The sequence below is a fragment of the Alnus glutinosa genome, chromosome 3 (genome assembly GCF_958979055.1).
Source record: "Alnus glutinosa chromosome 3, dhAlnGlut1.1, whole genome shotgun sequence".
Lineage (NCBI taxonomy): Eukaryota > Viridiplantae > Streptophyta > Magnoliopsida > Fagales > Betulaceae > Alnus > Alnus glutinosa.
In genome coordinates, this window is record NC_084888.1 from 28,206,872 (window position 1) to 28,229,525 (window position 22,654).

Genomic DNA, 22,654 nt, shown 5'->3' on the forward strand with positions numbered 1-22,654 from the left:
AAGATCGAAATGGAGAGGATCCTCTCCATTTCGTTAAAAGTGAAAAGTATAGTTATCTTTTTACGTTCTTATTTCAAATAGAGACGATCCAAATACACCTAAGGTAACATGTTACTATTTTTAAGTGTAATGGATTAATGTCTTTAATAGGACAAAAAAACAAAAAAAAAAAGGTTTTAAATTTCTTTTGTTTAGTCTATTAAGATAAATAGAGTTAAAGATTGGGCAAAATGCAAGTTGTCCCAACCACAACAATTCTTATCTCGAGGTTGTAGGATTCTAGTCTAAAAAGTAACCTCATCATTGAAAAGACTAAAAACTTATGAAAAATGCTATACGTACCAATTTTTTTCTTTCAAAATATAATTTTTAAAGTAATGTGTCATCGTTATTTTTGATTTATTATTTTAAAAAATGTGTCATTATTATTATGTTTCTCATTACTCGACCATCAAATAATAAGATTTGAAAAAACAGCATTTAGCTTGGTATTAAATAGTTAATTATATGCCATTATATTAATTAGTTTCCAACATAATATAAAAATAAAAATTTATTTCTGTTATCATGTGACTAACATATTTGGGACTATTGAATGATTATTTTTAACTGTCGCCAACTTTTCTGGGATGCTTCAATATGAGTAGCTCATAAGTGTTGAATAATTTTTATAGCAGACAATTCATGAATCCCCAAATCCTATTTACTATATATTTCAGAATCCCCAAATGCAATCATTTTAGTCACCGTATATGAGAATAATAACAAAGATCTTTAGGGCATGTGTTGGGTGATTTTTTTTTTTTTTTCAAATATTTTTTAAATACTATTTTTTAGAATTCAAATTATACTCAAATTTTATCAAATTTTTTCTAATTTTGTTTCAAGTTTTCTCAACCATCCAAACATAATTTCGAAAAAAACAAATTATTAGGAGTGTGACTTGACTGCCCACCCCACTCTCTCCCATCCCCATTTGTCAGCAAGTAAAGCTATGACATGGCCCGTCTTATAGCAGCTACCATAAGTTTTCTTTTCCTTTCTTTTTTCTATTTTAACGTGTATTTACAATGAGATATGTTAGCTACACAATAATTTTGCACAACACTGCTGATGTTTCTAGCATTTTCTTTTCTTTTTTTTTTAAAAAAAAAAAATGTTAAACACATTAGCATTGTTATGTAAGAATTATACAAATAACTTATCTCATTTACTACCTATACCACCATTCGAGCCTTGTCAAAATACTCTTGGCCCCAATCTTCACAACGAGTAATGCTACAAGCCTACAAGGAGTATACTTGTTTTCCTAAATTCTTTATAAAATTAATGTGGTCTTTATAATTATAATTGAATCAAAATTTAATAGCAATTTATCATATATCTAATGCCGATTTTAAATGCTACATCAATTTTGGAAGAATTGTCCTCCTTATAGCGTTACTCCTTCACAACATAATACTTGAATGAAGAAACTTATAACTTTCATGTTATTTGCAATTGCTTTTAAAGTTTAAAAATTTTCAATTTAGTGTATCGAATTTCTAATGTTTTGTGATGTCACCAATTCCTTATGATTTTCTATTAAATCATAACGGAGGCCTTGAAAAATTACCAAAATACCCTGTATATATATATATATATATATATATATATATAAAGTAGGGAAAACTACAAAATCAATCCCTATGATTTACCTGATTTACAAATAGTTTCATGTGGTATCAAAAAGAATTAAAAGGTCACCAAGGTATGCCAAAAAACAATTTACTTCCTATAGTCAAATTATGTCTAGTGACATAACAGATTTCGTTAGTGTGATACTTACTTAAATAGGGATACGTGTTATAATTTTATTGGTTCTGACATAACACACAATTGGAATATGTTAATTTAGTAGACAAAATTTGACTGTAAATAGTAAATTTTTTATTTTTTTTTGGCATACATCAAGGATCTCTTAGTTCATTACAATACCACATGAAGCTAATTGTAAATCAAGTAAACTATAGAGACTGATTTTGCATTTTTTCTTTTCTTTTCTTTTCTTTTCTTTCTTCTTTTTTTTTTTTTTTTTCTAAAAAAGTGTGGTGGGTCCGCATACCAAGTTGGGCGACCCAATGCGGGTCACTTTTTTATTTAGGGTGCGTTTGAGATTACGATTTCGTAGACAATAAATGCGAATTTAAACCAAATCGCAACACTTAAATCGTTTGGGAACTGCGTTTTTAAAAATTGCGATTTGAAAACACAGAAAATCTGCTTTTTCAAATAGCATGTAAGATGATGCTTTTTTTAAAACGCAGAATTTTAAAGGTTAATTTGTGATTTTAAAGGCTAAACTGTAATTTTGCCAAACGTTTAACTGCATTTTTAAAAATCACTTTTTTCAAATCGTACATTTTAAAATCGTTATTTTAAATCGCAGTTTTTAAAATCGTAAACCCAAACGGACCCTTAAACTTTTTATTTGTGATTAAGGGTAAAGTTAAAATTTTATAAAATTTTCAAGGGTATGATAGTTATTTAACCCCCTTTGCCATATGATCTAATCCCAAGCTCTAATGAAAAGATGAGATTGCAAAGTATTAAAAGTTCGATATATTAAATTGAAAGTTTTTAAACTTTAAAATAAAGTTAATCCGAAGTTTTTGTACTTTTATTTTTGAGAAATTGACCCAGAAAAAGAGACATTGAGTTACGTAGACCCACATCCGTCAAAAGAAAGGAAAACATTAGATCAAATATTGTTCTCTTGTAGAATGAAATTTGAAGAATGTTAGGAGGGATTGGGAAAGTTGTCATATATTTGTTAATTTATTTTGAGGAATATTTTTTATTTTTTATTTTTAATTTGAAAAGTGTTAGGATGTGACGTAAAGATAATAATAATTTTTATATTTTTAAGAGTTTTTTTTTTTTTTTTTTTTTTCTGGTTCAGATTATTTATTAATATTTTTATTTTGATTAAAAAAAAAAAAAAAGAATAGAACAAAATTATAATAAATATAGCCTTATTCTCAACACTTTTACGGGTATTACCTCAAAGTCAAAAGAAAATTATGAAATTGCATCTCGTTTTCACTCAAAATTGAGAAAGTGTATTTGTTAGAAAAATTTTAGTCTAAATTTCTTAGAAAGGAAACTACAAACTGGACTAGCTACTTCAAGGTAATTTACGTGCTCGGCATTTTTGGCCTTCAAGCATTGTCGAGGGGACAGGGGTTGGTCCTTGGATTCTCGGTTTTCAGTGCCGCTTTCGCTGTCCTCTCACCTTTCGTTTCTCCTTCTTGGTGCCGAGTGGGTTGTTGCTCACCGCTATGGGCCGAGGAAAGATCGTGCTGCTGAAACAATTGCATCATGCCAAGGTATTGTCAGAGGACGAGGTCCATATTTTGGGAGAGGAAAAGAAAGAGGAAGATGAAAATTACTTGCTCCAATGGCTGCTTTTGGTGGTTACTGTCTTTTCTCCTTTTGTTTCAGTCTTACATCAAATAAATTTGTTCTGGGCGCGGTGAGAATGTAGATGGATATAGAAAAGCTTTTAAGAGCATTCTTTATTGAACTCGGCATTTCAAACATTTCATCAAATTTTGGTGAAATTTCTCAAAATCACCTATGCATCAAGCTCTCCATCCCTTCACCAAAATAGTTCTTGTCAGAATCTTTTTCTAGATTTAACACCCATTTGATCTCACGCTATTCATTTTTTATTATTTTTGTTCATTCTCGCGCCATTCTTTACATCCTCCGTCACCCGCAAGATCGTCACTTTCCTCCGCATGAACCGAAACCTAGCTTGTTGCTTCTAGGCACTGGGCCAACTCGCCCAAGCGATTCCAGTGGCTTTGGACCGACAAGGACGAGATCAAGCTCCTCCAGGGATTTCTCGACTACACGACGTCGCGAATGCTGACAACGCAACCGGCCGAGAACCCTGACAACTAACTTCAACTACGAAGATTCCAACCTCAAAAACCCTAATTTCACCGATGAAATAGGCGAGAAGAAGCTGAATTTTACCCCGAATTTCGCTTCCCAAAATGTGAGTTTCATTCTTTGTTTTCAATTGATTTTAGGTTTTGAAATTGAAACTTTTTTCGCCCACTGTCTGTCAACAAACTTTTCCCAAATCGTTCAAGTGAAATTGATGAACGATCGGGTGGGTAGCGAAAGATTCTGTAGAATCAATGATGCAGAATCAACGGCCGTAACCTCCCCTTCGATTGCTCAATCTCGTCCAGCTGTTGATGTGAGACCCAGTTCAATGATTGGAGGACGATGTGTTTTTTCCTTTGGTTATTCGGATTTTGGTTTTGATGTGTTGGGTTTTTATGCTTTTCTTCGATTGTGTATCACTGTGGTTTGGAAATGTTGTGGTTTGGAAATGTTGCAGGTCAGGTGCTCGATCTTTTTTCTAACCCATGACACTAGATGGATATTCATGCTGGGATTGTTTGATGTAGGAAATTAGTTAAAAGTGGTTGGTCTCAAATCTAATAAAAAACAATATATAATTAAAATAGAGAAATATTTAGAGAGTTTGATGTAGGAAGTGTTTAAAAGTGTGAGATACAAAAAAAAAAGAAAAAAAAGTAGATTGCTTGGCTAAAATTTGGAGAAAATTTAGCTAGTTTGATGAGGATGATCTAAGCTGCCATAGAGAATTTGACCAGGAAATAAAGATAAAAAGAATTTAATGGCATGTTTGGCAGCAAACAAAAAAATATATATTTCTACTTGCTATGGTGTTCAGATTTTTTTGAAAATTCAGATATTTAATACGACCCGGATTATACCCGAATTCACCTCGAATTTCAAGCGAAATACCGAATTTCAATACTATGGTTTGTTGCATTGTTTGAAGCGTCATGCGTCAATCCTCATTTTCCACGCTGCGTCAGTCGTCAGTCAAGGGTAATCCAGACGTGTGAACAGTGGCGGAGCCAGGAATCTGTCTTAATATGGGCGGAATTAAGGCGTGTAAAGGAAGATTTGCTGGTACCGTAGTAGCGTGCAGAGGAAGATTTGAGACGTGTCAATCAATCATTTTTGTTTTGGGTTCAGTTTTCTTAGTTTTGGGTTCGGTTTTCTTAATTCAATATCAGCTCAAATTTGAGGGTAACTTTCATTTTTTAAGGGTGCTATTGCCACTGTAACTTTCACGCTTCAGTCATTTCCCATCTACACCGACATTGTTGATTTCGTTGGTAAGGTTACAAGTTCTCACACCCAATAAATTCTGGAAAGCACGATAAATCAGGCAAACAATGGTGGATTTTGGTTGCGTGTACATAATGTAAAGGCCAAAGTGGCAATGACAAGCATTGAATGAAACTTTTTTCTCATTTAACGATTGTTGATGGACAAAATTATTCAAAAAATCGAGCTTACCGTCAACTTGCGTGCACTGGATTATTTTGCCTTCTTTCCAACAAGTTTGACGCTATACTTTATTTTCACCTTGTACACACCTTTTCACCCGGACGATAAAAAATGAGGAAATGCCCGAAAACTCAAAAAATAATTGGAAAAAAAAAAAAAAAAAACTGTTTGTTGGAAGCTTGGTGGTAGATTTTGGTTTATTGATTACACATATTATAATATTATATAATATAATAATAAGATACAACTAAACAATGGATATCTAAAAAAAAAAATTTTTTTTTTTAGACAAATCTCGTATTTATCTTGGATTAAAAAAACAAATTTATTTATATTAAACAATAAATTAAATATTAATAATTGATTCATATCTATAATTAATTATACAATAATTATTCTACACTAATTTTCGCAATTTCAATCATTCTACTCAACTTTTCATACCTCAAATAATTCCTATTATGAGTTTTCGTAAAAAAATATTCTCGTACAACTATCGCGCACAGACATTATTTCAAATAAAATTTAAACTCTATTAAATCATCAAAACATCTTTATTGGCCTCAAAATTCGCGCATAAGATAATACTTGAGTTTAGATTTCAAAAATCGAACACCAAATGTACCATAAATCATTTTCAAAGAAAAGAAAAAGAGTGATTAAATTCCATAGAGTTGAGCTTTATACAATTAAAAAAAGAAAGTAAAATGCAAAATTAATCCATGTAATTTACTTGATTTGTAATTAGGTCTTTATGGTATCAAAATGAATTAAGAGATCCTTAAAGTATATCTAAAAAAAAATATTACTCGGAGTTAAATTTATTTAGATGAATTAATAGATTCTGCTAGTGACACTGACTTAAATAGGACACGTGTCTTAATTTTATTGGTTTTGACATGTCACATTAACAGAATCTATTAAATCAGTAAGCGAAATTTAACTGTAGAGAATAAATTATTATTTTTTATTTCAATAACCTCTAAATTCATAATTTCAAATGTAAAGCACACTAATTGATTTTGTATTTTTTCAAAAGATTAAAAAATAAAAAGAAGAAGATTTTCGCAAGTTAAATGTAATATTCCACAACCTGCTTGTGCCTTGCTCACCATTTCTGGTCATCATCATCGTCGTCATCAACCCCAAAACCACCGAACTCGCTTCCTGGGTCCCACACTAAACCCTCACTCCTATAATCTTCAGCTCCCAAAACGACCTCACTTCTCCTCGGCTCCCATGGCTGCTCTCCAACTCAGACCCAAACACAGAACCCTCCACAACCCTTCTCTCGTCAACCTCTTCTCAACCTCCCAAACCCCTCCTGAACCCACCCCCGCCGACCAGGCCCCGTCCTCCACCTCACCCCACCCTGCCCAATCCCAATCCCAATCTCAATCCTCCATTTCCTCCTCTTTCTCTGACGTCAAAGCCATCCTCAAACACCAGCAACAAGAAGGACCACGAAGACCCACGAACCCTTCAAACCCTCTGAACCCATCTCTCTCCAAGCCTTCTATAGTCGCTTCCCTCGAAGAAATCCGCAAGAACCTCTCCAAGTTGCGCCTCCGATCCTCGGTGCCTTCCCCCACCGAACCCAACTCTGCGTCTTCAACCTCATCATCATCACAGCACATCTCGTTTCAAGAGCTTTCCAAACGGAATGCGACTGCGAAAGCCGACGAGAACGGCGCCAATGCCGAATCAGGCCCCGGAAAACTCGGCGGCAGGCTCCAGTTGGAAGCGATTCGCGAGAATCTGCGGCAGATGCTGTCATCGTCCCCGCCCGGGGCGGCGCAGAATGAGAGGAGGAGTGCGGACCCGATGTCATTATCGGAATATAAGAACAGTTTGAAGTTGAAGCCGTCGCCGGAGTCGGGTCCAGTGATCGGTGGGAACGGTATGCTGCCGGCATCTGTGTTCGGGAAGGAGACGGAGAGGAAGGGAACGGAGGGGGAGACAACGGCGATGAAGACGGAGTTTGTGAAGATGTATAGCTATAACGAGTTGGGGAAGAAGGAAGAGGAGGCGCCGTTTTCGGCTGGGGAGTTCAATGAGAGGCTGATAAAGCTGAGGGAGATGGAGGAGAAGGAGACCGAGTCGAGGATCGGCCGGGTTTGGGTTAAAGATTTGAAGGAGACTGTTGGTACAGTTTCCGGTATGGTGTGAATCTGCACGTTCCTTTGATGTTCTTCATGCTTCTCAATAACTCTGCAAAACAACAAAACCTAGGGACCCTTCCGGGGGTCCCGCTCCGATGCCTAAGTTAGCTTCTGTGAGAAAATAATGCTTTGTGCATAAAATTGAGTCTTCGTTTATACCTGGGGTATGGGCCTATTTATAGGCATAGAGGTGGAGTCAAACCTGGATTAGGACTCCTGCTCCTTGTTGATCTAGAACTGCTGTCCAAGTTCTAATTGGACTTCAATCCTTTACTAGACTTCTAATTGGATATCTTCTTAGACTTCCAATCTGATATCTTCTTAGAATTCTGATCTGATATCTTCTTAGACCTCTGATATGATCATTATTCTTATCTTATCATTATTCTTATCTGTTTGGACCTATTTGACTTTTGAATCTCCTCTTTGGATCGGGTTGAGTGGGATTTATCCCCAACAGTTACCCCCCAATTCCCTTATCCGATGCTTGCTTGAATAATGGGAATTCCATGTCTAAGGAAACCTGATCTTTGTCTCCTTCTGAAAACCTGCTAACCTGCAAAACCTGAGGGTTAAATCTTACCCCCCATTACTTTCTTGTGTTTTCCTTAGGGTTTTCTCCCTGTCTCTTGGAATGGCTAACTCCTAAAAAACCTGCAAAAACCGAGGGTTAAGTCCGACCCCCCGAGAAGTTTCTTCTTGCTCTCGGCTAGGATTGATCCGAGAGGCTCCTTCTCGGCTAGGACTGATCCGAGAAGTTTTTCTTGCTCTCGGCTAGGACTGATCCGAGAGGCTCCTTCTCGGCTAGGACTGATCCGAGAAGTTTTTCTTGCTCTCGGCTAGGACTGATCCGAGAGGCTCCTTCTCGGCTTGGACTGATCCGAGAAGTTTTTCTTGCTCTCGGCTAGGACTGATCCGAGAGGCTCCTTCTCGGCTAGGACTGATCCGAGAAGTTTCTTCTTGCTCTCGGCTAGGACTGATCCGAGAGGCTCCTTCTCGGCTAGGACTGATCCGAGAAGTTTCTTCTTGCTCTCGGCTAGGACTGATCCGAGAGGCTCCTTCTTGGCTAGGACTGATCCGAGAAGTTTCTTCTTGGTCTCGGCTAGGACTGATCCGAGACTCTCGGCTAGGACTGATCCGAGAGTTTTTGCCTGCAAAAGAAGCGACATCAACGGGTTCCCGGTCCCTAGACCGGGAACACTCCGATGCTTAAGTCAGCTTTATTCATTTATTCTGAAAATACTTATTCCCAAAATCTGGGGAAATTTCTGTCTAGTCTGAATTGAAAATAAAAGTCTAGTTCTTTGCAAATATAAATACTAAAAAATAAAAGCAAGCCTGAAATTCCCGAGAGTCCTTTTTATGGGATCACGGGCAGATACTGCTGTTGCCTCGACTCTCTATGCCTAGGGCTTCTGCTTCCTCGGTCTTCTCTTCTTTCTATGTCATCTCGGGGATCATTCTCTTGATGCCTCTCGCCTAGTTGAGGACGGTCTCGGGGATAGTAATCCCGTGGCTGCTGATCTCGGGGCTGATAGTCCTGATAATTCCGAGGCCTGTTATTTCCTTGCTGGTTCCGTTTTTCTCCCAAGAACCGAACCAGCTTGCCATTCTTTATGAATTCTTCTATTAACAACCTTAGGGTTACGCACCCCTCGGTGTAATGACCTGCTTTGTTATGGAAATCACAATACTTCCCTGCATTCCTATAAGGAGGATTACCTGGTATCTTTTGCGGTTCCCGAAACGCCGGATCTCTCTTGATCTCCATGAGGACTTCTGATATCTCGGCATTGAGAGGTGTAAAGTTGTAATCTTTGAACTTCTTTACCTGTCTCTGCTCTTCCCAATCAGCTTTCCTGAATTCTTTCCTTTTCTTTTCTGGGGCTGTCTCTCGGGGTAGTCTAGAGCTGGCCATAGACTTCAGCGTCTCTTCCTGATTAATGAATTCTTCTACCTTATCCATGAGGCCCTGCAAGGTACTCGGTTGCTTCCGGATCAACTTCTTCATCAAAGGCTCCTCGGGTGAAATTCCCTAATAAATGGCAGCAAAGATCATATCCTCGGTCGGATCTTCGACCATAGCCTTCTCTCGGTTAAACCGAGCCATAAACTCCTTAAGACTCTCATTGCCCTGCTGGTGCAATGACAGCAAATATCCCGAAGGCTTCTTCCTTGTCCGGAAAGCCAAGAACTCCGTTAGGAATATCTTGGACAATTCTTTGAACTGATCAACAGAGTTCGGGGGCAGCTTCCTGAACCAGTCTCGGGCATTCCCCGCAAGAGTAAGAGGGAAGGCCCGACATGCTACTTCATCGGGTGTCCCGTGAAGGTCTAGATGAGCTTTGAAATTCTCTAGGTGATCCAAGGGATCTCTGTCTCCTGCATAACTTAGAATTTGGGGTACCTTAAACTTATCGGGGAGCTGATAGTCTGCCACCCGTCTGGTGAAGGGTGAGTCTGTACCCATTAGGAGCTTGTCCACCATTACGGATCTGCTTTTGTCCTTTCTTTCCATCTCCATGTACGTGCACCTTCTCTCCAGCTCGGCAATAATTCTGCTCAGATCTCCTTGGCGGTCATCCTCCCTCCGAGGATTAATGTTGCTATTGTGATCTTCTTCCTCACGCTCATCCCTGTTCATCTCGGGATTGGGCTGTCTCGTCCTCATGCGTAACAATTCTGCATTTAAGTCTTCAATCTGGGCTTCCAACGCTGCTATGCGATCTTGATCTCCACCCCCCGGGGGAGGGTTCGGTGGAGGCTGCAAATTATTCTGAATAGCCGGTTCCTGTGGGGCCACGGGCTGTCGATTGGTCTGGCTTCCGGAACGTGTGTTCATCACCATGCTGGATCTTATTTTTCTTTTATGAGGAACGAATAATCGTTTCCCACAGACGGCGCCAAACTGTTGGTACAGTTTCCGGTATGGTGTGAATCTGCACGTTCCTTTGATGTTCTTCACGCTTCTCAATAACTCTGCAAAACAACAAAACTTAGGGACCCTTCCGGGGGTCCCGCTCCGATGCCTAAGTTAGCTTCTGTGAGAAAATAATGCTTTGTGCATAAAATTGAGTCTTCGTTTATACCTGGGGTATGGGCCTATTTATAGGCATAGAGGTGGAGTCAAACCTGGATTAGGACTCCTGCTCCTTGTTGATCTAGAACTGCTGTCCGAGTTCTAATTGGACTTCAATCCTTTACTAGACTTCTAATTGGATATCTTCTTAGACTTCCAATCTGATATCTTCTTAGACTTCTGATCTGATATCTTCTTAGACCTCTGATATGATCATTATTCTTATCTTATCATTATTCTTATCTGTTTGGACCTATTTGACTTTTGAATCTCCTCTTTGGATCGGGTTGAGTGGGATTTATCCCCAACAGAGACCTTGTTGACGTTAAAGATGTCATACGATGAGGAGGCCAAGAAAAGTTCAAGTAAGTAATATCGATTTCGTATTATATTTGATGAATTAGTTTTCTTGGTATGTTTTGTTATTTGGATGGTGGATGATAGAATAATGGGCTTTCTGTTTTGGTTGTTGAGGAGGTTAGGGAACTGGAGATTTGGACACCAGGTGTGGGATAGTTGGGAGTTGGAATTGAATAAAAAAAATAATGGCAAATTGTTGTGGTTGGTTGGTGATGAAAAATTCTGATTCTCTTCTTGGTTCTTTGGAAAATTGGGGGAAGAAAAGAAAAGCTACTTTGGATTACTTGATTTTATGTTAGTATGTAACTGCACTCCCTTCGAAAAACACCCTAAAAAGAGAGACTGTGTGAACCTAACCTGTCTGATTTTGATAAGGAATTGTTGGGAGGGGCTGGAAGTTGGTTGAGGGGGTGATTTGCGTGCAGTATATCTAAATTGTGCTTATTTTGATATTATGTTTCAATGTTTGATGATAAGAGGATTTAACCTCTGTTTTTGTTGCTGAGATTGTGGGGAAGGAAAAGGATCTAAAGTTTTGAATACTAGATGTTATATTGTTTTGGACCCAATAAGATGATGATAAGGTTAAAAGGGATTTTAGGCAGAGATCTATGTACCACTTGCTGGATTTGTGCAGTGTTTTCTATATTTGTTGAGTATAGGATAAATGTTGTTTAACTAATCTCAGTTCAGTTTGTAGAAATTGAAGATTTATTGGATAATTCTGCCTACTTCAACCGTAGGTCAGAGACTGTATTTATAAGAAGAGAGTTAGTCCTTGGATAGGACTGTACAAAGCTATCGTGAAACCATAGAGAAGTCCTTTAATAGGACTGTACAACCTGTAGATAAGAGACCTAAAACTATATAACTTATAGTAGTAGAAACATAAGATAATGTAGAAACCTAAAGCTATACAACTTGTAGTAGAAACATAAGAGAACTATACAACTTGTAGTAGTAGAAACATAATAGAACTAATTATTGATAGATTTATCTTTATCAGGAGATAAAGATATATCTGGTCTAATACGCCCCCTCAAACTCGACGTAGAAAGTCTAACGTTGAGGTTGATACTAAGCTGAAGAAACCGGCTGGAGGGAAGAGCCTTTGTCAGGACATCGGCAAGCTGATCTTTACTAGAGATAAACTTGACCTCTAGATACTTGTCTGCAACTTGATCTCGAACAAAATGATAGTCTATCTCAATGTGCTTTGTACGCGCATGATAGATTGGATTGGAAGTGAGATAAGTTGCACCAATGTTATCACAATATAAGAGTGGTGCTCGTGGAAGAGAAATACGAAGTTCTCGGAGAAGAGACTGGATCCAAATCAATTCAGCAGAAGCATTTGCAAGGGCTTTATACTCGGACTCCGTGCTTGAACGTGACATAGTGGGCTGCTTCTTGGAACTCCATGAAATCAAGTTTTTACCGAGAAACACAATATCCAGACATTGATTTCCTGTCATCTGGGCAACCAGCCCAATCAGCATCCGAGAATGCAACAAGCTGATGCGAGGAGAGTTTGTGGATGCAAAAGGTGTAGTCAACCGTAGCCTTTAAGTAGCGCAAGATATGCTTGACATCAAACCAATGAGGGTCTCTAGGATCTTGCATAAACTGAGATACCTTATTGACAGCAAAGGCAATGTCCGGTCGAGTGAGAGACAAGTATTGAAGTGATCCAATAGTACTGCGATAGAGAGTAGGATCTGTAATTGTAGAACCTTCAAACTTGCTTTCTACGCTTCGGTCCATCTCAGCTTGTCACTCACAGTCTCGATCTCCCACCATCACGGTCTCTCTCTCTCTCTCTCTCTCTCTCTCAGCAACTCTCTCTCACATGGTGCCCATTTTAGTAGCTCTCTCTCTCTCTCTCTCTGCGTCGATCTCTCATAGCAGCTCTCACTCTAGTTCTCTCATGTGTGGGTGTGAGCTGAAGAGAAAAGGAAGAAAGGGAATGGGAAGGGCTACTGTGTGTGCGGCAGGAGAGAAGGGTGTGAAGAAAAGAAGAGAGAAGAGAAGAAAGGGGAGAGGGGCTACGTGGAAAACAGAGAGAAGAGTGAGAAAAGAAAAGGAAAAGGAAAAGAAGAGGAAAAGAGTGAGTGGTGCGTGCGTGAAGGGAAAGAAAAGGGGAAAAGAGAAAAAGGAGAAAAAGGAAGAGAAAGGGAAGAGAGAAGAAGTGGGACACTTGTCCCATTGAGAGTGGTTGGGAGGAGATAATGTTATCTCCTCCTAGCCAACCGTGTGCTGACACGTGGCAGGGGAAATCTTGTTTTTATTTTAAAACCCCAACTTTTAAAAGGGGAAAAGGGGAAAAGAAGGAGAAAAAGGAAGAGAAAGGGAAGAGAGAAGAAGTGGGACACTTGTCCCATTGAGAGTGGTTGGGAGGAGATAATGTTATCCCCTCCTAGCCAACCGTGTGCTGACACGTGGCAGGGGAAATCTTGTTTTTATTTTAAAACTCCAACTTTTATTAATTACCACAAGACCCTCATTATACTGAAATCATATCTTTTAACAACTACTAATTAACCCCACATTTAATCTAACTATATTTTTACCAATACAAATAATTATTTATTTTCTCAGATCTATGATTATTATTATTATTATTTCCTAAAGATCTATTAGTAGTATTTTATTATTTTAGCTCCATAATTAATAAATATGACTTATTAATTGCTAAATGTCATATTTAGTTTCTTGATCTTTACAGATTTTCCTGGTTTCCTTCTGTTTGGGTTTGTCGGGTGTTTTTCCCCTTCCCCTCTCTTTCCTTTTTTGGTATCCTTTTGTATACTTCCTGTATGCTTAGGGGCGCCTTTACGCTTTTTATAATATTCTCAACTTACTTATAAAAAAAAACAATATGATTGGAGCACATCGATTGATTGATTCATGCTTACACTTTGTTTTAGTGATGGATTCACAAACTCCCCAATCCAGTTGCTACACCAATCTTATAAATGAAGATGATCTTGGGTTTGAACGCACTAATGAAATTAGTGAACACCAAGAGGCTTCACCCCAAGAGGCTTCACCCCAAGTTGAGGTTGAACATACTATTAGAAAATCGTGCCGAGGTAGCAACTTCACTATGGTCGATGACAATTTGCTTGTGGAGGCGTGGCTTTATGTTTCTATGGATGCCGTTCAAGGAAATCAACAAAAAAACAAGGTTTATTGGAAAAGAATTTGTGACTACTTTCACGAACGCAAGACACTTGGAGCCAATCGTAATCAGACCTCTCTAATGAATCGGTGGTCAACGATTCAACTTGCAGTAAATAAGTTTTGTGGTTTCTTAGCCCAAATTGAAAAGAGGTCACAAAGTGGTTTGACTGAGCAAGACAAGGTATCTTCTAATTATGGCTTTACATCAATTTATTTGGTCCATGTTCTATTTATTTCAAAAGATTCTAAATATGTTGTATATGCTAATGAATTTCAGATTTGCCAAGCAAGACAAATGTTTGTGGATATTCAAAAATCACCCTTTAACTTTGAACATTCTTGGCTTATTTTGAGGTTTCATCCAAAATGGTTGGCTCATTTGGACAATATAAAACTAAAGAAAAAACCAGTTGTGATAAATTTAGGTGACGAGAAGGTCCCTCATAAAGCTTTTGAAGAAATAGAGCGACCAATAGGAGGGAAAGCCGAAAATGAGAAACGAAAGAGCAAGGAGAAAATAAAACTGTTTGAGGAAGCATGTGAGCAAGACAAAGAGATGTTTTTTCTTAAGCAAGAGGAAGTGCGCCTTAGAGAGAGGGAATTGCGCCTTAGAAAAAAAACGCTTCGGTTGGAAGAAGAGAGAGAGATAAAAGAATTCATGTTGTTGGATATAAGTCAATTGGATGAAGATGGCAAAGAATATGTTCGCCGACGCAAAAAGGCAATCCTTCAAGGTGAATTTGACAATCCTTCAAGGTCGCATTGGCTCTTTTTGTTTGTTTGTTCTTTTACTTTTATAGCCCATGCTTGCTGGTTTTTGGTTTATGATGCATATTTTGGTTGCTGGATTTTCTTGTAAAGGGGTTTCTGTATTTTTTTTCATCTTATTTATATCACTATATGAGCTTGTTTGCATTGAGTTAAAGTTCCAAGCTTTGGATTTGGTTCATTTTAAACTTGTTGCAACTTTATTGGTGGGTTTAGCGGCTCATTGTGCGGTTCATTTTGGTTAATTTTAAACTTGTTCAAATCTATGACTGAAGTTAAATTTTGAAGTACTCCGTTGCATGACTGCTAAATTTGGTCATGTTTAAGCTATTAAGCATGTTCCTTTATTATTTGAAGAACTTACAAGAAAGGTGTCCTGGTATTGAATCAGATTCAGAGGCACCTCAATTGTGGAATTGTTTCTGCACATTTTTTTCCCTCTCTTGGTCAACATAGGCTGTTTGGGAACTGTGGTCCACATTCTATTGGTCCTCGTTATTTTTAGATGTAATTTAAAGGAGATATTGACTTCTTTTTAGTGTCTTGGGTCTGTCACTCAATTCTGATTTGGTTATATAGTTTGTTTGGGGTTTACCCAGATTGGGTGTTTGCTCTGTATATATGTGGGTGCGTTTGGGAAGTTGAATAAAATCTTGCTCATCACATGTCTGATGATTAGCCCACATTGGTTGTTGGTAAATGCTCACAACAGGATATCTCAAACATTAAAAGCAGGGTATCCCACATATGGGCATCACAGTACTTTATTACATCCAATTACATTTCTCTTTAATGATCAACAATATATACAATAATTGTAAAAACCATCCATAGTACTGTGATGCCCATAGCAGCATGTGCCCCCTTTGACTCAGACACTAATGGAATCTCCAGGCTGCATATTCCCAAAATCTATCTCTGCATTCATAGATAGCACTGCTTGAAACCTAGGAAAATCTAAGTTTTTCCATGACCCTAAAACATTTTTCAAGACAAAGTTGTGTTTAAACCCTTATTCCTCTAAAAACTAATCATACAAATGCAACACTATATAACTTAACCACCAAATATTTCAACAAGAGTTACTTTAATTGCATGTAATCTATTCCTGAACTAAACTTAAACTGGCCTGTAATCTTCTCTCTACATGTACAGCCTATAACATTTTAAGGAGAACTAAAAAATATTCAGTCAGTCCCTTCTCGAAATCACACCTTTACAAAACTGACAATTGATATTGACTCTTAACAGAAGTCTCTTGCAAGCTGGCCTGTTTGGAACCATATTATGTTTCCAAGACAAGCTAAACAGTCTCTTTTACCAAGTAAACAGGAAAAATGCCATGGAGAGAAAATCTGTGTGCAGTTTTCATGAGGTGGTTTCTTGATCCATTTTGTTTTTGGGTTTTTAATTTCTTGGTCTTGGTGTGATGCAGTGCTTGAATCATTGTCTTCATACATCTGAACTCTACAATTATGATGCTGTAATGGGCTTGTTGAGATTATTGTTGCCTTTTTTTTTTTTTTTTTTTTTTTTTCTTTTTTTTCTTTTTAATTGTTAGGGGTTTGTGATACTTGCACTTATCTGCTGACATTTATGAATATGCCAAAGACATTTTTCATTCAGTTTAATAGAAGTTCATTGTCTTCTTACATCTGAACTCTAAAATTATGATGCTGTAATGGGCTTGTAGGGGATTATTGTTGCTTCTTTTCTTTTTTTAATTGTTGGGGGTTTGTGATACTTGCACTTATCTGCTGAAATTTATGAAAATGCCAAAGACATTTTTCATTCAGTTTAATAGAAGTTCATCCGCACTACGTGAAGATGTGATATTAAACTAAAGATCATTGCAGTACTACCATCATGTTTATTTTCTTGGTTGGTTCTGAACTTGAGAACCTTAATGTTGGTTCTCTGATATTGACCCTTCATTGAAATATGAATGTTTTTAAATGCTATTCAATTCAGTTTCTCTGTTTCAGTTTCTCTGAGGCTGACCCTGTAATTCTTCTATTCAATTAAGGTTTCTTAGTTCCATACTTCATATTCTACCATTTCCATTGCCTCTCAGTTTATATTCTAATCTAGTCCACGGTGCTGCCACAGGCAAAACCTTCCAGAGTTGGACCTCGTTAGAAGGGACCAGTTTTTCTGATTAATTCTTTTCGGTTGCCTGGGACAGAATGCTATTATGTTGTCCTGGACAGAATTGTTCTAAGTTTGTCGGTGGTAAAAAAGGATCTTTTTTCAGTGGGAAAGTAGCTCCTATGGAATGCTCACTGTAGCTTGTTAAAATTAAAATGTCATAGAGAAGTTGATGGTTTTAAAGTTCGAAAGCTTGTGTGTTATTTAGTAATTAAACTGCAATTGTGTTCATCATTCTTTTTTCTGTTTTTCTTTATATGGTCTAATTTTCTGTCAAACTAGGGAAGCATTCATGCAATACAAAGAATTAAAATTCACGTGGACGATTGTTTCTATGCAGGCTGTGGGACCAGTGTTGATGACGTTATTTCAGGGGATATATTGCTCAGCAGGGAATGACAGATACTAAATGAAGAATTTTGTTTTGTTTATGAATTTGTTTATCAAAACATGTTTAAGTAATTAGTTTATCAGAATTTATGTTTGATGTTCGTTATTTTGGGGGATGTTGTACATCAGTGAATAATGACAAAGATACTAGAAGAAGACTTTTCTGACTTCTTTGAATGACAATGACTTCCTGTTTATGAATTTGTTTATCAGAACATGTTTAAGTAATTAGTTTATCAGGATTTGTATATGATGTTTAATTTTTTATTTATCAGTATTTTGGTACTTTTGAAACCGATTTAGGTTTTTAAAAATTTGGGTTCTATAGGATTATATTTAATTAAATATAAATTAATTAAAATTTTCAATTCTACAGGAAAATATGGACTCTACCCGGCGCATATTCTTGCGCCTGGAAGAGCAAGCACTACGTGGGGCATGCCCATATGCCAGGTGTGCAACAATACGCCAGAAAATGCCAAGAAGATGTTTTTGGCTTTTTTTTTTTTTTTTAAAAAAAAAAAAAAAAAAAAGGAAATGAGAGTAAAATATTCTTTTCAATACGAATTTAGCATTATGCATTTTTCTTTTTCTTTTTAATCATTAATATAGTGACTTTTAAAATGAAACCTAACAAATTTTTCCTCGAGTAACGTAACCTAACAACACCCTTGACTTTATTGATATTGTACGTGATGGATATAATTATCCTTTAATTTTCTTCGAAAGCCATAGTTGTTCCAAAACAACTTTCTTAATATTCGAAGTTTTTTTTTTATTTTTTATTTTAAAAAGGAAATCTTTGATTTTATTCTGGTTAGTTGTCCTAATATTCTTTTAATTAAGATTTGGATTGAATTAATGAAACCTATTGGAGTGGACGAGGGACACGTCACACGTGATAGAAGGAAGACAATTTCATGGTTTGTAGCAAAAGCTCAAATTTAGTGATTTGGGCAACTTGGATAAACCAATAAGAAATATTTTTATCTTATTATTATTTTAAAATGTTAATTTAACAGTCTCAATTAATTTTTGAATAAATATTTGTTAAAAATAATTAATAATTTATTAAAACTATTGCGCCAGTATTATAGAATAAAAATATAGTATATAACATTACTCAATTAATAAAGTACAAATAGGGAATAACTTCTATCAAGTTATGGCAGAAACTAGCAACATTTTGCCTGCAAATTAGACGTTGACACGTAAGCACTGAGCAAGAAACCCAAATAGAATAAAAACACCTGATCTTCTTCAACTCACACACAGACATTGTCACGTTGCCATTCCAGAAACTAGGCGGTGAAGAAAACACAGGAACGCTACCCAGGCCCGAACACTGCCGCCCACGTAGCCGCCCACGCCACAGCCCATGTCGCAGCCCTCGCCACGCTGGGAATAATGAAGAAAACACACGAAGTCCGCCCACGTCCACGCCGCCCACTTTGTCTCTTTCTCTGTCTGTGTTCTCTCCGTCTCTCTCTGATTAGTTTCCTTACATTCACAATTGGCTCACATATGATTCTCAGAGCCAACGTCGAGGTCCTCTCTCTCTCTCTCTCTCTCTCTGTGTCTTGTTCTACCACAAAATGCTGATGGGCATGAAAATGGTGAAGATGGGGAAGATAGGTTCCATTGGTGATAGTTGGATTTTTGTGTTTTTTTTTTTTTTTTTCTTCTGTTAATTCATTCTTCAGTCCTGATTATGGGAGGATTTGTTGTATAATCTAAAGGAAATAAAATATTTTTGTGTAATCCAAAGCAAACAAAAATGCAAATATGCACACAAGGTGTTTGATGAAATGCCTCAACCAATGTGCTGTTATTGTACGCTTTGTTGGTAACGCAGGTATGAGTTTTTACCTTTGATTGTGGGTCAGTCAACCGAAGGTTTTGTGTGTGGGTCTCAAAACAGGTCTTGATTATTAATTGATATAAGCCATTGTCTTTCTTTCTTGTGAAAAAAGGCAGTGGAACATTGCACCAACATTTGGGGCGTGGTTCAGTCTAGGCGGACATGCAGTGATTTGGGGCGGATTAGGGGCGGACCGACGGGCCGGCTGACCGGAGGACGATGGACGGCGGACTGGCTGACGTCATTTGGGCAGTGGGGTTTTTTTTTTTGGGAATCGTGGGGTACTTCGTCAGAAGAGAGTTCAGAATAGAGGGAAGGATTGGCTACTTCACCAACATTTTCATTTTTTGCTTTTAGCTGATGTGTCAAGTGGTTATTGGTGGGCATATACCCATTGTTTTTTGCCACTACCGTATAGAAGGGGCTCTCGTACGAATATAGCTAAGTTCAATCCTGGTGAGGGCAATGAGAGTTTTCCTTTTTTCTCTTTTGCTAGTGTGGGCTCCACTCTCATGTGAGGGGAGGAGTCCACTTGCTGTGCACCGGTAGTGCAACAATCACTCCCTTTTTGAAAGAGAAATGGTAGAAAAACTATCGATGTACAACATGTGCATTCCCCCCCTCACATGAGGGTGGGGCCTCACTCTCATGTGAGGGGGGAGTACACTTGTTGTGCATTGGTAGTGCAACAATCATTCCCCTTTCGAAAGGAAAATGGTAAAAAAACTACTGGTGTACAATATATGCACTTTCCCCCCTCACATGAGGGTGGGGCCCAATATGCTGGCCCCACTCTCATGTGAGGGGGGGGGGGGGGGGGGAAGAGTGCACTTGTAGTGCAATAATCACTTTTCTTTTGAAAAATGTGTAAGTATTATTATGTTTCTCACTACTCGATCATCAAATAATTAATAAGATTTGAAAAAACAACGTTTAGCTTGGTATTAAATAGTTAATATGCCATTGTATTAATTAGTTTCCAACATAATACAAAAATAAAAATTTATTTCTGTCGTCATGTGACTAACATATTTGCGACTATTGAATGATTGTTAATTATCTTTTATGTTTAATTATCGCCAACTTTTTTGGATGCTTCAATATGAGTATATAGCTCGTAAGTGTGGAATAATTTTTATAACAAACAATTCATGAATCCCCAAATCCTATTTACTATATATTTCAGAATCCCCAAATGCAATCATTTTAGTATTTTACACCCTATATAAGAATAATAACAAAGACTATGTTCGGGTGATTTTTGTTTTTCAAATACTGTTTTTTAGAATTCAAATTCTACTAAAATTTTATCCAACTTTTATCTTATTTTGTTTCAAGTTTTATCAACCATCCAAAGGTAATTTTAAAAAATAAATTTTTTCAATATCCACAATTTTAAATATTTTTCAAAAAAATCGCACACTTAAAGTTTAAAAACGGAACGTGTTTAAACAAAAACCATTTTAAAGAATTCCCGGAAGGCTTGAAACATGAGCTAAAGAGAAATGCTAGACATTTCAATACTTTTTTTCAGAATTTGGTTCCAAACTGATGTGTCACAATCCTATGAGATTGTGACGCATTTTCTCAAAATGATAGATCTCATAGGATTGTGACACATCAATTTAGAACTAAATTCTGAAAACAAGTATTTGAATGCCTAGTTTTTCTCTAAGCTAAATAGGTGGTTTCTTCTTGAGTAGAACTTGTTTAAACGTGCCACGTTGAGAATGATGCATTGCCTTTTGTGAGCGAGTCAGTCACCCCACTCTCTCTCATTGCCTTTTGTGAGCGAGTCAGGCTATGACGTGGCCCCTCTTATAGTAGCTACCGTGAGCTTTCTTTTCTTTTATTTTCCTTTTCCTTTTTCACGTGTATTTACAATTACCTGTACCAACGTTTGAGCCTTGTCAACATTCTCATGGGCCTTCACAAGAGTGAATTAATGTAACCTCTAAAATCATAATTAAATTTAAATTTAATAATAATTTATCACACATTTAATGTTAATTTTAAAGGTCAAATCAATTTTCAAAGACCTGTCCTCGTAGCAGTACTCATTCACAGCATAATACTTTAATGGAGAAACTTATAATTTTCATGATATTTGTAATTATTTTTAATGTTTAAAATTTTTTAATTTAGTATATTGAATTTCTAATTTTTTGTATTGTCACAAATTCTTTAGGGTTTTCTGTTAAATCATAACGGAGGCATTGAAAAATTACCAAAATACTCTATTTTTAATTTCTTTTTTCTTTTTAAAAAAAAAGTTGGGAAAACTACAAAATCAGTTCTTATGGTTTACCTAATTTACAAATAGATTCATCTGGTATCAAAATGAACTCAAAGATCGCCTTAAAAAAAGAAAAGAAAAAAGAACTCAAAGGTAGACTGATTTTGCATTTTTTTCAAAAAAAGTGTGGTGGGTTTGCATACCAAGCTGGGCTACCCAACGCGGGTCACTTTTTTTTTTTTAATATATTTTTTTAAAACTTTTTATTTGTAATTAAGGATAGATTTAGAATTTTATAAAAATTTCAGGGGTATAATAGTTATTTCACCTCTTTGCCATTTGATCAAATCTCAAACTCTAATGAAAGGGTGAGATTGTACAGTATTAAAAGTTCGATATATTAAATTGAGAATTTTTAAACTTTAAGATGGAGTTAAAGTGAAGTAAAAGTTAAAGTTAATGAAAGGGTGAGATTGCAAAGCATTAATCTTTTTCAAAGAAGAGAAAATGAGTGACTAAATTCGATAGAGTTTAGCTTTATATTCGATTACTATTTTCTTCTTTATTTGTTAAAATTAGTAAAATTTGGCTTATATTGTAGGCCCAAACCAAAGGAGTGAGAGAAAATCAAATAAAAGAAAAGAAAAATGGAAAATCAATTTATGTAATTTACTTTATTTGTAATTAGGTGCTGACGGTATCAGGTTGAATTAAGAAGTCCTTGAAGTATGCCAAAAAAAAAAAAAAAAAAAAAATTTTACTCTTCACAATAAAATTTCGTTAAGTGAATTAATAAATTTCGCTAGTGACACATATTGAAATAGGACATGTGTCATAATTTTATCGGCTTTAATATGTCAAAACTAACAAAATTTATTAAGTCAAACGATGAAATTTAACTGTAAAATGGTAAATTATTTTTTTACATTATTTTAAAGACTTTCGAATTCATTTTGCTATCAGGTAGAATTTAGAACCAATTTCAAATCTGATAAACCAATTGATTTTGTATTTTTTGGAAACGATAAAAAAATAAAAAGAAGATGATTTTCTCAAGTTAAAGGAGATGTAAATGTAATATT

At 36.5% G+C, this 22,654-nt stretch overlaps 2 protein-coding genes across 3 annotated transcripts; both read left to right on the forward strand.

Annotated features, from left to right (window-relative positions):
* Positions 1-6,624: 6,624 nt before the first annotated feature.
* Positions 6,625-8,221, forward strand: LOC133863308 (uncharacterized). The gene is made up of 2 exons (XM_062299254.1): positions 6,625-7,543; positions 8,160-8,221. Exons 1-2 carry the CDS (start codon positions 6,625-6,627, stop codon positions 8,219-8,221), a joined length of 981 nt encoding a protein of 326 aa, XP_062155238.1.
* A 5,804-nt stretch (positions 8,222-14,025) lies between these two features.
* On the forward strand, positions 14,026-17,685 carry LOC133864680 (glutathione S-transferase T3-like). 2 transcript variants are annotated; one of them, XR_009899547.1, is made up of 4 exons: positions 14,026-14,350; positions 14,447-14,903; positions 16,189-16,312; positions 17,426-17,685. XR_009899547.1 is itself a non-coding variant. In XM_062301085.1 (3 exons), the coding sequence occupies exons 1-3, from the start codon at positions 14,093-14,095 to the stop codon at positions 17,482-17,484; spliced, it is 774 nt and encodes a 257-aa protein (XP_062157069.1). In that variant the 5' UTR covers positions 14,026-14,092; the 3' UTR covers positions 17,485-17,685. The 2 variants fall into 2 exon arrangements, 1 of the variants encoding a protein (XP_062157069.1); XM_062301085.1 differs by lacking the exon at positions 16,189-16,312.
* Positions 17,686-22,654: the final 4,969 nt, after the last annotated feature.